This window comes from Typopeltis vanoorti, chromosome 15, assembly GCF_054136105.1.
Source record: "Typopeltis vanoorti isolate ZY-2024b chromosome 15, IOZ_Tvanoo_1.0, whole genome shotgun sequence".
NCBI lineage: Eukaryota > Metazoa > Arthropoda > Arachnida > Uropygi > Thelyphonidae > Typopeltis > Typopeltis vanoorti.
In genome coordinates, this window is record NC_143563.1 from 30,940,948 (window position 1) to 30,958,164 (window position 17,217).

Genomic DNA, 17,217 nt, shown 5'->3' on the forward strand with positions numbered 1-17,217 from the left:
ATTTAAAAGTTTGGACCCTTCTTCATTCATATACAAGATGTCAGAAAGGATGGATAGCTGGAACCCACCTGAATCATGGAAGAGAATAACTTGTATCATGATGATTCGTGCCCGCCATCAAAATAAGGATATTACGACTGCTGCCCAATGCTCCCTGAATACAGTAAAAACAATCAGGCATGAACTAGAGACTTGCAATGGTGACTACGAGGATGTAGCAAGAAGAAAGATCCCTAGCAGACGATCTGATTGCGTTCGTACAGCAGAATTCCTCGCAAATCTGCAGGAACAGGTGTTGAAGAACCCTGGCATTGGAATTCGGGCTTTGTTCGTGGAGTTGCTAACTGTAGTCAAGCCCTGGATAACAAGGGTAGCCAATGGTAGGCCGTATGTATGGCAGCAGGATTCGGCCCCTTGCCACACCTCTGGGAAAAGTCAAAAATGGTTGTCTGAAAATTTCTACGACTTCACCAGTCCAAATGTTTGGCCTCCAAACTCCCCAGACCTTAACCCCATGGATTATTTTGTATGGGGCGCAGTTGAAAAAGACACCAATCGCACTTCCAGTAATACAAAAGCCCAGTTAATGGATAAAATTAAAACAGTTTTTGCGGCCCTTCCCAGGGAGACTGTAGCATCAGCTTGTTCGAGGTTCCGAAGCAGAATTGAAGCTGTGATCGATGCTAATGGTGGTTATTTTGAGTAAATCTTGTTGATAGTATTGTAATTAACTCTGCCTGTAATGTTTTTTTGTCAATTCATTAAATTTAATAGATACAAAGAAGATTTTCTTTTTCCTTACGAAACTGTCAAATTTATCCCGAACACCCTGTACATGAAATCTATATTCTATTTAAGACAACATCAGAGAAACATTCTTTCATATAGATAGTTTTGTCACAGTGAAAATGATGTCCTAATTTAACATGACAATCGTTATATTAGATTTAGGATCCAGGATTACCTATGGTTCTGTTTAAAATTAACTCTTAGGGTTAATTTTAAAAGGTTAAGTGGGTAGAATATGTGCCTTCCATATGCTTGGGATTTTTAGACCATCATTATTGTTAAGATTAGGGTGATTGATAAGAATCTCACAGGCCTGCTTAAATTTACGTTCATACCATGTTTTGGTGTGATGTAAACAACAGGTTGCTTTTCCAGTCAATTTTATGTGAAGTGTTCAGAGCATGATCAGAAAGACCAGCTTGACTATAGTTATTATATTTAATGTGTCATTTATGTTCCTTTTTTTCTGATAGAAATTGTGCGGCGTGTTTCCCCTATATAGAGCAAATTGCAGGTGCAATGAATACGGTATACTCCAGGGTGGGACAGTGGAGGCAGTGGATCCTTGGATGAGTTGAGTAAGTTCTTTAATTTTACAGGAGGTTTAAAGGTGGCTTTAAGGTTGTATTTTTGTAGTATTCTGTTTATTTTGTCTGATATCCCTTTAATGTAAAATGGTTACAGTTTTATTGTAATCTTGTTTATTTTCGTTTTTAAGTGAGGTCTTGTACAGAATTTTGTTGACAGTATTTTGGCTGTAACCATTTTTTTAGGAAGGTATTGTTGATAACTTTTAATTCATTTTTAAGTGCTTGTTTATTGGAGCAAATCTTCATAGCCCTATTTTTAAGTGTATTAATGACACCTAGTTTTTATGTTGGGTAGTGGTAGGAGTTTTTGTGCATGTATTGGCCAGTATGTGTCAGTTTCCAGTAAACAGTGAAGGAAGACATGTGACAAGTGCATCTAGAAATGGGAATGTGTTCTGCTTTTAATCTCAATTGTGAATTGTATGCATTTGTATTGTTTGTTTAGGTGGCTAAGGAAAGTGTCTGGTGGCCATAGGGCCAGATAGCTAAAACATTGTCAATGTATCTAAGCCAGACTTTGGGTTTTAAAAGAGAGAAATCTAGAGCACTTTGCTCAAAATGTTCCATGTAAAAGTTAGCAATAGGGGAATAATGGTGAGCCCATGGCTGTGCCTTCTTTTTGTAGATAGAAAGTGTTTTGCCACACAAAATAGCCAGAACATAGTGCATGCGCAAAGAGCACTGTGATATCGGGGGGGGGGGGGGGGATTTGTCCTGTAATAGAAGAATTGTGTCATTGATTGGGACATTTGTTAAGAGGACAGAGATGTCAAAACTGACGAATAAATCATTTTTTTCCAGTGTGATGTCTTTGGTTTTGTTTATAAAGTGTTGTGTGTTTTTAATATAGGAGGGGAAATGACCTACTTGAAGTGACTGGAAAAGCATCTGTTGTTTACATCACACCAAAACATGGTATGAACCTAAATTTAAGCAGGCCTGTGAGATTCTTAACAATAATGATGGTCTAAAAATCCCAAGAATATGGAAGGCACATATTCTACCCACTTAATCTTTTAAAATTAACCCTAAGAGTTAATTTTAAACAGAACCATAGGTAATCCTGGATCCTAAATCTAATATAACAATTGTCATGTTAAATTAGGACATCATTTTCACTGTAACAAAATTATCTATATGAAAGAATGTTTCCCTGATGTTGTCTTAAATAGAATATAGATTTGATGTAGTTAATTTATTTTATTTCATTTATTTATTGTAGTTTTATTTTCACTAGAGATCAGGCCAGTAGAATAACCGTTGATCAAATCATTGTCTTTTCAGTATACTATGTGAAATGTAATTTAGCTTTTCTCTGTATGTATATATGTGTATACTCCAGATGATGACCTTAATATTATTATTATTATTACATCACACCTCCAGGGAATCCAAAGACTCATCTAGGGAGGGCATCCACTCTGCAACTCCTCATCTCACTATTCCACCAACCTTCATCATATAACACCAACGCCATCTACCGCCGACTACCACCACTAGTACTTTCACAGAAAATCACAAACATCCATGCCCACGGCGGGATTCGAACCTGCAGCCTTTTGGCTGGAGAGCAGATAAGTTAACCACTAGGCCAACAACGCCGGCAATATTAAGGTTGAAATGTCAGGAAATTAAAATAATTATTTATGATATGGTGGTAGAGTCCATAATTTGTGAAAAATGAAGGCTTTATTGTTGTTATTATTATCATCATCATCAGAAAATTGAATCTACAAGTCTCTTCTATATAGATAACAAGGTAGGGGAAATTGCACACAAAGAATACTAAAGTAAAAAATGCTGCAGGAAAAAAAAAGTTTATAATACAGTTGTGCATTATTTTAAACAGAGGTCATTTAAATTTAAAACAAAAGCTAGGAATTTTGGGACATCCGATGAAAGCACATTTTAAAGTTCATCTTACTGTGCATTGCAGACTCATGAAATCACAGCTGCAGTAGTAGATTCTTTCTCTAGTGATCATTTCCTGTTGATAGTGCAGGGGCATCATTATTTCAGAGAGAATGATTTAAGAATCTCTAAAATTTCATGTGAAAAATGTGATTATGATTTCACTTAGTTTGCTTTGATTGTTTAATTTTTTTCACTTTATTTTGATATATATTGCATATAAACTGTATCACAAAAAGTGTTTCAAAGTCATAACAACAATACGTCTTCTGGAATTATCATATTCAGCATTTTGTTTGAAAGTGTGGACAGTGAGCACTTTCAAACATTATCAGAAAATTATTTGAAATACTTTTTTTTTTTAATTTTGAAATACGTCCCCACCTCCTGGATAATAGCAGTAATTGATAATTGTGTTACACAAAACTGTTCAAACCACCAAACTCAGCTGTTTGTGATTTTGTGAAGAAAAAAAAAAGTGATACAGATTTAACAAATGACACAGTAAGTCAGATAGGAATCAGCAGAACTTGGAGTGGTGGCTTACCATTCTCAATGATATGTGAACAACGTTTGAGACTGTAGTTCAAGATGTCACCAAAATTGTCCATGATGACATCCTACTAAAGGTGCATTTCTAAACAGAAAGCTCAGCACTGATTTCCATGATAAGAGCTGCAGCTCACAGGTGAATTATACTTGTACTACTCTGAAACAATGACAACAGATCCCATGGATGATGTGTGCACCAACCAACTTACTCGATCTTTGGATCTGCATATTTGTTTAGAATCTTATCTAGCATAATGTATCATCCCAGGAATCAATCCAGAAGAGAAAGTAATGGCACGGGACTTGCAATGTTTCAGACTGGAACTAGCGATCATAATGCTGAAAACTCTTTCCTTAACACTTCTTCACCTCTGGGAAAAATGTTCATCTATGATAATTGCATTAATCATATCAAGAACAAAACTAAACTAAGTGATATACTGTTGTGTCCTGAATAAACTAATAAATAGGATTTAACATGAATTATTCAGGAACAACGTTATTTAAATATAGGCAGAGAATGTGGTGTGTTGGCTATATACTGGAGAGGTAATTTTATGTATATAACACTAAATTAGGAGTAAGAAATTGTATAACAAATGAAAGAAAATTGTAAGACCTAACCTCTTATGCATAAGGGTCAGATAAAGAAATTAAAGTGTTAAATTTATTTAAGAACCCCATTTCATGTGTTATAAGGTAGCAAAACCTGTAAGCCAGAGTCCAAGGGTCACCTTTTGACCGTCCAGTGTTACGTATACCCGGGGGGGGAGAAGTTATGAGAAAGAGAAACCAGAGCGCTTTCCAAGAAAAACACAATAAGCGCACGTGTGATGTAATAGAGGGAGCTGGACGCCGTGACATAAACCCACGACCATGTTGGCGGGCATCACGATAGCCGAGAAGAGAAAGAAAATAAAAAGGTCAAGCAACCCCCACTCGAGGCTTTTTTTGGTTCCGGTTTCCTGATCGCTCAGACATTGGTCCAGCCCGCACCTACGGAGAAGTTCCAGGTGGCTGTGGGAAGTACGAGGCATCTGTCGTAGCGTACCAAGTAGGGCTAGCTATTTCCTTGGACTAGGATAGCTGTGTTATGTCGTGCGACGGAAGAACCAAGTAGATGCCGTCCATTCTGGCTAAGCTCCTGAGCCATATTGTCTTTCCCACAGGGAATCCAGCCATACAGTTTGTAGTAGGTGACCAGACGGATAGCAGACTGAGAAGAAGCCCTGATGTTCTAGACAAGGCAGAAGAAAACATCAAGTATCATTCCAGTGATGGTAAGGTAGACTCTTGTGATATATTTTTCAGTTGTGGAATTGTGTGCTTTGTAGGGAACAATTTAGTGTAGTGGACTTATTTGGAACTTTAGGAACTGTCTACAACTTGGCATAGGCCCATTTTGTTTGAGAACTGTCTGCCTAGAAAGGCCATGTTTATTCTGTATGAATTAGTAGTAATGTGTTAGATAATATAACTAGTGACCACGTGAGTGTAGAAAGTGTGATAAGTGTTAATGAGATAATGTTAAGTTGCATATAGAGGTGGTCCAAGCAAGTTTGTTCATGTATTTTGTTTAGTAGTATTGAACCAAAGATATTACTTGAGAATGATTCAGATTACTTAGTAGTAATGCTTACTTGTATAATTTCTTTTATTAATAAATATGTTTCTTAATACCTGCCTGATCTGATTTAGTATATGAATTCAAACAGCCACTCATAAAATTACTATCGAACTTAGCGGGAAGAACCCACATATATGATTAAACAAAGCGGACCACGACTGCGTGTAAGAATTTAGTGAACAGAGATTAGTTTAATTATTGTGTATCATTCTGAGTGAGCCATCCTGGATAAGAGTCTCATCTATCCTGGGTATTGGCTGGCGAAGTTAAAATATAAATTTGTCAATGCTTATCGGGTAGGCTGTCTCAGAAGATGTGATAATGGTCACGTCCCATACAAGGACAAAGCCCTAAACATTAAGTAACCTACACGTGGTTAAACTGTAGAGAGGCCAAAGAACTGCTTGTTTAAAAGGGGAGAGATTTAAGTAAAAGAAACGAAATTAGTATAGAATAAAGTTTAAAAGGAAAGATATACGAGAATAAAAGATTAGATTAAATAAGAATTAAAGATAAAAATAAATAAGAAGAAGGTTATAAATGGTGCAGTTGATAGGATTTATTTAGATAGGTAGCATAACAAACGATATAACAATACATCATGTGCATAACTTTTTAATTCATAATATGTCTCTTCTGTGTATGAAGCTTCATCAGCTGACACAATAAAAAAGATACAATTAACTAAACACACTGCAGATGTAGACATATACACTGAGTAATTAGTTTCTTAGATTATGCCTACATCACAATAAAATATGCCTTTTTAACCTTCGCACCCCCCCCCCCTTCAGCGTTAAGAATGAGCTCAGCTTGTCTAAGCATAGAATCTGGCATTACACATTGAGTCACCACTTGAATGATGTGATGTGCATCATCACCTACTGATATCTATACCTGATCTCCTGTGTTTTGACTGAATTCCATATTACTGCTACAACAACTACAATTCACCTTATCTGTCCATCCAAATCTTTGTATGATGATTCTGATTTCTTCTGTCATAACAGTTGTGTGCTTTTGTACATGTTCTGGTATGCCTTGCCAGAGGATCCCAAATCTCCTCTGATCTCTAACTTCAGATTTCCTTGCCTCATTGTGTCATTCATGTACTCTGTATCTACTAATCCCCCAGTCTGAAAATCACTTAATTCTCTTTCACTTCTTATCCAACAAACTTGATTTTCTGCCAAACAAACAGTGAAGTCATTTTCCTTGGTCACTTTAATGTAAATTATTCCAGCTGGCTTGCTTTTTCCATTTCCACTGGACAAGAGATAGAAGAGAGACTTTTACTTCAATGTGACTTACTCCTCCTTTCCACAGTAGGACTGGTTCTTCTCTTCAAATCCAGGTATTTAAGTTGATTATGTTGGAATGAGAGCCTTCATTCCCTACTCTGTTTCCACTTAGCATCCAAATCATGGTTTTCCAGGAAGTGTGCTAAGATGACTGACTAAAAATCAGCATATCATAAGTAGTTGAAGACAGCAACTCCATCTTCACTCACATTCTGCATTGAAGCCTGCAGCTGCAAAATAATCATTAACATGGCTTAGTGTTTGATGGCATTTGATGGCAGACATTTCTCTCTCTCTTTTGGTTCTATGTAATTAGAAGCAATCTTTCAAAATCACGATCTAATTTTGAAAGATCTAAATGTGGAAACACCTCTTGTACTGATGGCCTTCTGGTCTCTTGCAAGAGGCCGGAAATTTCTGTCCATTTATTCACCTTCTCTCTTTCTCTCTCTCTCTCTCACACACGCACACACACAGATTTCTTGCTTACCTCCTAGCATCATCATTCTTCTCATCCAATTCCTCCATACATGACCATGGCAAACCTCCAACTATACATGAAATATTACACTGTATGCCTCCTGTAGTGTTGTGCCAGAAAGACATCAGAAGAGGCTTCAACAACCTTGATTCCAAAAGAGGCTCCTGGTCATGATGGTATTCCATCTGTTATGCTCAAGAGATGTGCCCCTAAACTAACAGCTATTCATTATCATATCTACACTGATCTGACACCCAATCCATAACAGAAGCAAGCCCATATGCAGCTAATTCCAAAAGGGAGAGAGAGAGAGATAAATGTCTGTCATCAAACTCTCAGCCTGTTGCTATCACCTTATTACCCCTCCATATGAGGCAACTTTGCAGTTTTTCTCATAAACTTCATTTCTGCTGTTGTTAATCTTTGTCTTTTTGATTTATTGTCTAGATTTCACTTCTATACATTAAGACTGGTAGGGCTAATGTATTGTATACTTTTAGTCTGGTTTGTTTTTGAACTAGGATGATAGTATGATAGAACCATATGCTATATTAAGACTGACTCACATAAGATAAGTCAGCCAATCTTATATGGAGATAGCAGGGTTTTTCTTCCTGGAATCTCAGGTTTCTCATTGTGAAAAACATATAAACCAGCCATTGAACACACACACACACAGTTCACATACTTAATACATCTCATAGTCTTGCTTGTTTTAGTATAATCAAAAACAAACTAACAACCTAGTGTGATATATCTATTGATACCTACTGCTATCATACTTGGCCATCTTGTCATAAAGGTGATATCATCTGGAATGGGAATTTGTCTGATCAAGTAGCCTTTGTTCCAGTTTTCAAGTATTCAGTGTTGTCTACTGTATTATCTATAGCTACCTGTTTTTTTTGTTTTTTTTATTTGACAAGAGTGGAACTTTTTGAGGTTGTCATCTTCTGTATCTCCATCTGTAACAGTGTTGTTTCATATTGTGAGCATTGCTGTTTGATCAGTCTTGGCCATATAGGCTGCCGAGCTAGAACTTTCAGACTGATGAAATGAAAGTAAAATGAAGAAAGTTAACATTCTCTGTCCAAAAATGTGATCTATGCAAAAAATAAATAAATGGACTTGATCTGCTCTGGTTGTAAATTTCTTGAAATGTTGATTTTATTGTCTGGCAAAAATTACAGCCATACCATTTTGTTTGTGCTCATCACAAGCATGTCTCAAAATATAAAGATACTATAAGATATTTTTGAAATCTAGGGTATAAGCATACTGGAAGAACTGAAATCAATCAGTGTAAATAACATCATCGTAGACCAGGAACTTGAAGAATTGGAAGTCCATAAGGCCACTGATCCATCATATTCTTTTTTTTTTCTTAGCAATAGTGATCATACATGGAATTGCATATAGGTGTCATGAATGACTGGTGCTAACAAAGTCTCTGTCCATTGATAATTTTTGCGAGTTTTCCTCTGAGAAATGCATAAGTCATTCAAAGTTTCCTAGAAATTGAATTTGAAAAGAAAGCCAAAAATCCTCTTAACATCACTTTTGTAGCCATTTGATGGCATGTCCATCAGCAATTGTTTTTCTGTTGGTAATTGCTTCTTCCAAAGCTCTTGTAGCTAATAGTTTCTCTCTCTCTTCATATTGTTCACTTTAAATGGAAGACTCTTTCAGTTTGAGGACTTTATAACTTTCATCCAGTCTTCATTTGAATAGGTATGTTACATCTTCTGTCTTTCTGATTCATTTAGAAGGAAAGGTCAGCTTATTTAATGCTCCTGTGATATTTGGTTATTTTTGTCTTCAAATAATTAGTGCTTTATAGTATATTACTGCTGATTTTTGTTATTTATTGCATTTTGGATATTTTATGTTTTGTTGGAATACTATAAGATTGAAGTAGTTCTTAAAAATAGCCAAAAACTCATATGAACAAAAGATAAATATTGAAAAGAGAAACAACAAAGCATGGAATCAAGTAAGATATTATGTAACAATAATCCTGTAGATAAACAATAGAGCTGCAACAAGAGGAATGCTAGCCCGAATAGTAAAATTGTAAAGAAGAATATGGCTTATCCTAATGAACAGAAGCATGTCATTTTAAAACCTAATGAGGATATCTAGAATAACTTACCTTTGGAAATATTAAAACTGAAACAAATTATTAGATGGGTGACAAGGTAATTGGACAAAGGGAATAGAGAGGCATCAGAAGGACAAGAAAGGTAAGCAGCAAAAGGAGAGACAACAGAGCATTGAATCAGGTAAGATGTTATGTAACAATCAGGTAGTAAAGTCAATTATAAAAAAGGATATTATATAGTATGGAGATTCAGTTATAAAATGCAATTGACTGCATTATTACTTTGGGTTTTCAGAGTCTAAAATAAAATAAAAAAATTAACTAATGGAATTGAAAAGCAGAATAGTGAAAGAGATAACAGTTCTAGTAGAAACAAATAATTTGACTAGTGAAACACCATACTGGAAGAAGCAAGATTGAGAAAGTGAAAATACCTAGATATGATAGCAATGAATTAAGAAGGGCTCTGATGACAAACAATTAAATATGTAGGCTGTGTACAAAGAATGATTGCAAATTTTTGGATGTGTGGAGGAAGGATGGATTTATATGAGAGGGACAGCCTGCAATTGAATGCATTTTGTATCAGGAGTCTAAAGAAATTATTTATTGGTATGAGACCTAATATTGGAGAGTCAGGGAAACTAGATTATGATGGGAGGAATGGTTAGAATTTATGCATAAGAGTGACTAAGTTATGCAATTATATTATTGATATGAATATGCTGAATCATTGAGGTGATTATGATGAAAAGATCATTATGTGCTCATCTGGTTTGGATTTTTTAAGTATGTGTAAGGAGGTTTGTGTAAGTGAAACATTAGATATGAATGTAAGAATGTTTGTATAAATGAAACATTAGATATGAATAGACATTTGAAAGTTGTCTAACTGCATCATGCAGACTACAGAAGTGAGTATACAGAAAAGCATGGAGTGTCTGCACACAAATGTCAGAAACAGAGGGGAGGGATTAAGTTTTGTTGCCTTCGTGAATAGGTTGTGGCCTCAGAGATCGGCTCTTAGAAGTAGATATACTAATAGGTATCGAATATAAAAGGTAGAGTATTTTTAAGAAGGAGGGAGTGTGATGCTAATGATATTAGATGATTTAGAAAGCTATGATTGCAATATTAGTAACAATTTTCCATGTAGCAGTCAACTTAAAACTATATGGTGTGAGGTGGAGTCTAATAAGATCAGGTACATGGAGTGTTGATACAGACCTAATAGATCAGTTGCTGGTGATGATGAAATGCATTGCCAAATAAATCTAATGATTTCTAAACAATTAATCATCATGGGTGACTTTTATTATCCCAACATTGATTGGGCAGTGAAATATGAGAAGAAGGAAGCCGAATTTATTGAGCTGTTATGCAACAACTTCCTTAGGCAGCATGTGAGAGAAGGAACTCAATGTCAAAGAGTATTAGACCTGATTACAGTGTCAAAGGAGGTTTCAATTAAAAATGTGACTGTTCTGCCTCTAGTTGGTGATAATGATCATTCAGTAGGGACCCAGAAAGTGGCTAAGTGTATGGATATTCCATTTAGAATAGGTTACATGTTGAACTACAAAATAGGAAATTATGACCATCTGAGGAGAATACTAAATTTAATCCCATGTGATCATTTGCTAGATGGAGAGGATATTGGGTGTGAAAATATTAAAAAAAAAACCATCAGTGATGCAATATCAGAATGTCTCCCTAAATTCAAGGTGGATGTGAAATGCATAAACAGTGTGAAGTGAAATGGATATGCAGTTTCATCTATGTTGCTTATGTTGGCAGAAACATGTTAGAAGATGTCAGTATTGAAATTTATAAGGGCCAGTTTAGTTACAACTATTCTATGAAAAGATAGGTTTGAGTATGAAAAGAAATGAGTATCAGTTAATAGTGCCCAATTTGCTAAAAGCTATTACAGTACTGCCTCTATACTGGATGAAGAAACTTAGGTGTGTGAAGAGGAGGTGCCAGAGCTATTGCATAAACTGATTAACAATTCGTAATTGGAGCTGATCAGGTACCAGCATGAATGCTAAAGGACTGTTCAGCTGAACTAGCTGCGCCTTTCACCTGGCTGTATAATTTGAGTCTCAGCATAGGGAAGATTTCAGAGGAGCAGAAAGAATGTATGATAATTCCATTGCACAAAGGTGGTACAAAGACTAATGTATCTGTTTTCTTATCAATATCTCTGAATAGTAGTGAAGATTTTGGAAGAATTAGTAAGAGATCATATACTTACTAAGGGAAGGTCATGTTTGATAACATGCTCACATTTTATAATGTTATGGAGTTAGATAATGGAAACAGATACATCATGTTCCTTCTGGACTTTGGAAAAGCTTTTGATAGGATACAGCATGGAAGGCTGTTATTATATAAGTGGAGGATGTGCATTTGAATGATAAAATATTAGCATGAATAAGAGGATGGTTAACTGACAGATATCAAAAAATTGTGTATGAGGGATTGGATGTGAGTCTGCAAAATTTAAGGTGACCAGTGATGCACCCTAGAGATCAGTTGTTGGTCCATTGTTATATAATCTTTACATTAATAACACTAGGAAAGATTTGAAAACAGCAGTTGCTGATGATGAAAAGTAAAGTGGGGAAATCAGGAATACAAACTGGTTATGCAGTATTTGTAGAATGATTTGAATAATCTGGAATTGCAGGCATCTGAAAATGGTTGTCAATTCAATGTTAATAAATGTAAAGTTATATACTTTGGTGTAATGAGATATCCAATGGTATATTATGTTGGTGGAAACATGCTAGAAGAAACTGAGCAGGCATTTTTTCCATCCTTGGGGATCTTGGACTTTTTGCCTCTTGACACGGCCTCGATACAGCCCCATCTGGACTATTGTACAGAGATGTGGTCCACTGGTTTCTGTGGAGATGATGCAGATACAGTAGAAAGGGTACAAAGGAGAGTATTAAAGATGATATCAGGATATAGAATAGATTATGAGGAAAAATTGAGAATTTGTAGGCTGCAGACATTGTCAAACAGGAGAAAGAGCAGTGATATGATAGAGACATACAAACTTCTGAAAGGGTCATGTAGGATACCACTTGCACTCATTACTCTGGAAATCGAATGCAAGTAGCATAAATGAATGAATTCAATGAAAGGTATGACTGATGGTATGTTTGTATAATTACATAAATACCTATCATGGTTTCAATTAACTAATGAATTAAGATGAACTAGGTATACAAGGCTTGTCCAGGAAATTCCTGAAATTTTTAAATAAAAATTTTCCTAACTTAGAAGCTATTCAGCCTTTTCTCTCTTCTCTTCTTCAGAAAATTTCCTTCAAAGGACTCTCCTCCACTTTTTATACACCACTGCCAGCATGTCTTCCATCTTTTGAAACACTTCTAGAATGCTACTTTTGGGATACCGCACAGTTCTGCTAGCGATTTTTTTAAAAATTTTTTTATTGAGTCAGTCAATTCAAAACATAGGCCTTTCAACATCAATTTCAATTTGGGGAATTAAAAAATGTGTGGTAGTGTGAGGTCAGGTGAGTAAGCTAGCTGTGAAATGATAGTTGTTTCATTTTTCGCTGAAAATTGGCGGGTTAGTAATGATGTATGTGCAGGTGCATTATCATAATGAAGCATCCATCAGTTTCCCCGCAAGCGTCAGCTGTTGTTTTTTTTGATAGCCGCAGGAAGATGTTGCATTACCTCAAGATAATATGCATTACCTCCTTCTTCACTGTCTTGCTTTGTGGAAGAAATTCATGGTGAACACTGTCCTCAGAATTGAACAAAAACTGTAATCGTCACTTTTACGTTCGATTGCACTTGTCTCTTTTTTTGGGGGGGGGGGGGGGTCATGGTGACCCATTTGACATCCACTGTGACAATTAAGCTTTTGTTTCTACATCATAGCATAAATTCATGTCTCATCCCTAGTAATGATGTATTTTAAAAAGTTGTCATTCATCCTTGTAAGCTAGACTGAAAAGCTCTTGACTTGCATCAACTTGAATTTGTTTTTTGATCATCAGTCAAAAGGCAAGGCACAAATTTGGTTGCAGTGTGATGCATGCCTAAATTTTGCTTAAGAATCTCATGACAGACAGTTTTTGATATGTGTACTTCAGCTACCTCACGAACAGGTAAATGGAGGTTAGAACAGATGACTTCACAAACTTTTGCAACATTTTTTTGTCAGTTTTCGATGTTGATGGTCGTCCTGAATGGCACCGTCAACTGCAGTTCGGCCATTTTTTGAAATGTTTCCACCACTCATACGTTTGAGTCCAGCCTAAAGCCTCATTCCCAAATGCTATTTTTAACATTTCAAATGTCTTTGTTAAAAATTTTTCCAATTTGATGCAAAACTTCACACAAATTCATTGAACATGAAAATTGCTCATTTTAAACACAACAAAAAATCTCCAGATGCACTGAACATGTATTGACACAAATGGACATAATAAAAAAACTAAGCAAAATATCATGTTTTGGTAGGCTATTTCCCAGTGTTGCTGCTAGATTACAGCATATGAACTATGCAACTGGTAGTGCTTATTGGTGCAATAATTCAAAAGTACAGAATTTCCCAGAAAAGCCCCATATAATCTTCAATTGTGAACATCTTAATTCCTCAAAAAAAAAATCTTATAAACAAATGTGTGTGTGTGTGTGTAGAGTAATAGGCAGTTCACTTTGGGAAACTTATTGAAAACAGTGATCTTAACTTTTTTTAGAAAGTGCTGCACCCTTTGGATTAACAAACTGTGGACTTGTTGCTAGTAGTGAATAAATTTAATTTTGTGATATTGTGAACCCTAGATAATATTAAGGGGTGCTTAAGGGTCAAAGCTGTATAACTGAGAGGAGACCTCCACATAGCCTTTAAAGGAATGTGGAGAACCGACCAGGGCTTCTGACCTAATGTCCAATCCTCACCTTCTCGTGGTGCAACGAGGATGGGCTGGCAATTTGGGATTTAGCCGACCAAATTGTATTCTTATTGGTTAAACCAAAATAAAAAATGATGGTACAACATGACAAAATTTCATGCTGGCTGGGGCGTTGCCCGGTTAAACAAGGCCCCCGTTGTTTTCGCCAGGGAACCAGGGCGAACAGCGAAAAGTCAGCTACTGGAACAAATCTGAAAACAAACCCCAACTCAACATCACCAGAGTTAAAGATCGATACTATCAACATAAGAAGCCTGAATGGCAAAGAAATGGAGCTAGCTGAGGAATTAGATAAGTACCAGATCGACATAATAGGGGTGACTGAAAAGTTCTAATCTAGCCCCAGAAGTAAGGATTTTTCAACAATTTTATATTTTTTGTATAGTTTATGGAATCCAGAAACCTTGCTTTAGAGACCAAAAATATAATGTTTTCATTGCATTTTAGGCTTCAATAAGTGAAGTCGTTGTCTTACACCAGGTGATAAAATTAATCTCCCACTAAGGACGTTAGTGAGAGATTAATTAATACCTGACATAAAGCCCACTGTGAGATTCAAACCTGCAGCCTGTTAGTTGTAGAGAAGGAATACTATCCACTTGGCCACCAAAGACAATGAATGGCAAATCACTAGTAACTTCTGAAAAATATGGCAGCACTTGGCTAGAATGATCTGGAAAACTGCTATCAATGTATATAAAATACTTCAATTTGAAAAAACTTATATTAACTGGCTGATTCCCAAAATATAAACTGTCATATGTAGAATTGTCGTTAAATGATATTGCACATTGAACTGCACTATGTGATGTCTGTCTGTCTTAACTTAGCTCTATCAAAACCTAATACATTTTAAGATTATGGTAACGAAGCAAAAACTAGCTTTGGATTAGTTCTACAATGCTGCTAAATATTGAACTTAATAATACATATTCATCTCAAATACTATATGCATTTTTACATCTACTGCTTATTTTTTTTAGTATAAGCTATCAAGATATCCTACAAGTTATCATATTTTTAACCATATGTGGGATATACCCTTTCACATTTGTAGAGCGATAAAAAAAAATATCTTGATTAATAAAGAAAGGAAATAGTTCTTTTTTTTTTTTTTCCTTTTTCTTTTTTTTCTCTCACAAATTAGTGCCTTTGTTCAGTTATTTAAAATACTTTATTATTTTTCATTTTAGGTAAAAAGCAATAGACAAAAACTTATTGAACCAGCTATGGGAACGATACGGATCATGTTACACACATTAAATCTGACACTCAGCTCAGAAAGTCAAGATCTTCTCCAAGGCCCAACAGGCGGACCAACGGTTACTGAGCAGTTATTACAAATTATGGAAACAGTGTTAGTTGAAGCAGCAGGAAAAGATCCATGCAATTATGCTGAGTTTTGTTCTACTTGTGGTGAAAAACAAGATATCACTTTCCTTCTTGCTGCTGTTAATAGCCCCACTGTTCGAGGAAGTTCAGGACTTCAGCAACTTTTAATGCGTGTCATTCCATTTCTTACTTATGCCAATCAGGTAATTTAATCTAGAATTTGCTATTTATTTATTTATTTTGTTTTTAATAATCCAATATTTTTATGCAGAGTGTGTCATTGCTAATTTAAAATTATTTATGAGTTGATTTAAAATGTTTAAATTTATTGGATAAGAAGGTTTTTTTATAATAAAAAAGAATGTAGAAACCATATGTACAGTACATTCCTTAAATTACAATTTTAGCATTTTATCGAAATATGCAGAAGATAATGTTCTAAAACTTGCTAAGTAAATACTGAATTTTATGAAAGTACCAATCAATACTTGAGATAGAAAAGTCATCAGAAACTTGAAATGTATAAATGGAGGCTCTAATTACATGATAACATGACTTAATGGGTATAATCTCAAATTCATTAGCATCAAAACTAAAAACAAACAGGCATATCTTTATTCTTCTTATTATTATTATCCTAAGAACCCATGGAGTTACAGACTCACCTAGGAAGTCCCTTTTGTCATACACATCATATCATGCTTTAAACAGATTCAAATTCTCTGCAGACACCATGCTCTCAGGCAGTGTGTTGTGTCACCTTTTCTTAATAACTTTGATATCTATGCTCTTTACGGTTATTTGCCCCTTGGTGTCACGTGGTACTATCTAAGTACAAAGGGAATTGCTCTGGGATAGAGCCAAAATCCAAATGTAACAAAGCTTCTGAGGTTTTTCTTCTCATAAAATCCTAAGACATTTATTTGTTTTTGCTGCACCACTTAGGACAATTAGTTTAAAGGAAAAAATCTTAAACAAGAAGTGAACACCCAGCTATACCTCAATGACTAACAACTGTGCAATCGTGACCGTAGATACGCTACTGAAATCTCCCGCTTAGGTTCGCATATTTAGCAAGTGGTGCATCGGATAATACTAAAAAACAACTGAATCAGAGTAAGCAAAAGATTTATTTAACATTCTAACATATATACAGTTCATAGAAGTCTGGGAAAGATTATTTCTAAACTACAAATTTATGTGCTATCATAGTTATCAAATACGAACAGTAAATTCTCATAACTCACGTAAGATTAACAATAGAGCTGTTCTATATCACTTCACACATAAGATCTTCATAACTCTCTTAATTAAAACCTAGTAAACATACATTATCACCTTGTATTTACACATCCTAAGGTTAACACTCTTTAAGTTACACTTGTCTATTCTCACAACTTATAATTTGCTACAGTCCTAAGTTTTATCTTTGTTAAGTCCTTAGATCTTGATTCACATATCATTCATTTACACTATTTAACAATAAAATTTCATGATACCATATTATAGTTATCTCCTGTGCTTGTTCCTCTCTTTACTCGTCCTTTGACCCTCAAATTGATTTCTTTGT

The 17,217-nt window shown here is 35.4% G+C and overlaps 1 protein-coding gene across 3 annotated transcripts in view; it reads left to right on the plus strand.

Annotated features, from left to right (window-relative positions):
- poe (E3 ubiquitin-protein ligase-like protein poe) overlaps positions 1–17,217 on the plus strand; it is an 801,929-nt gene that overhangs the window by 698,886 nt on the left and 85,826 nt on the right. For all 3 annotated transcript variants that reach the window (XM_090405892.1, XM_090405894.1, XM_090405895.1), the window contains one exon: positions 15,509–15,850. In XM_090405892.1, the coding sequence (XP_090262018.1) occupies positions 15,509–15,850 (342 nt within the window). The remainder of the gene's footprint in view (positions 1–15,508; positions 15,851–17,217) is intronic.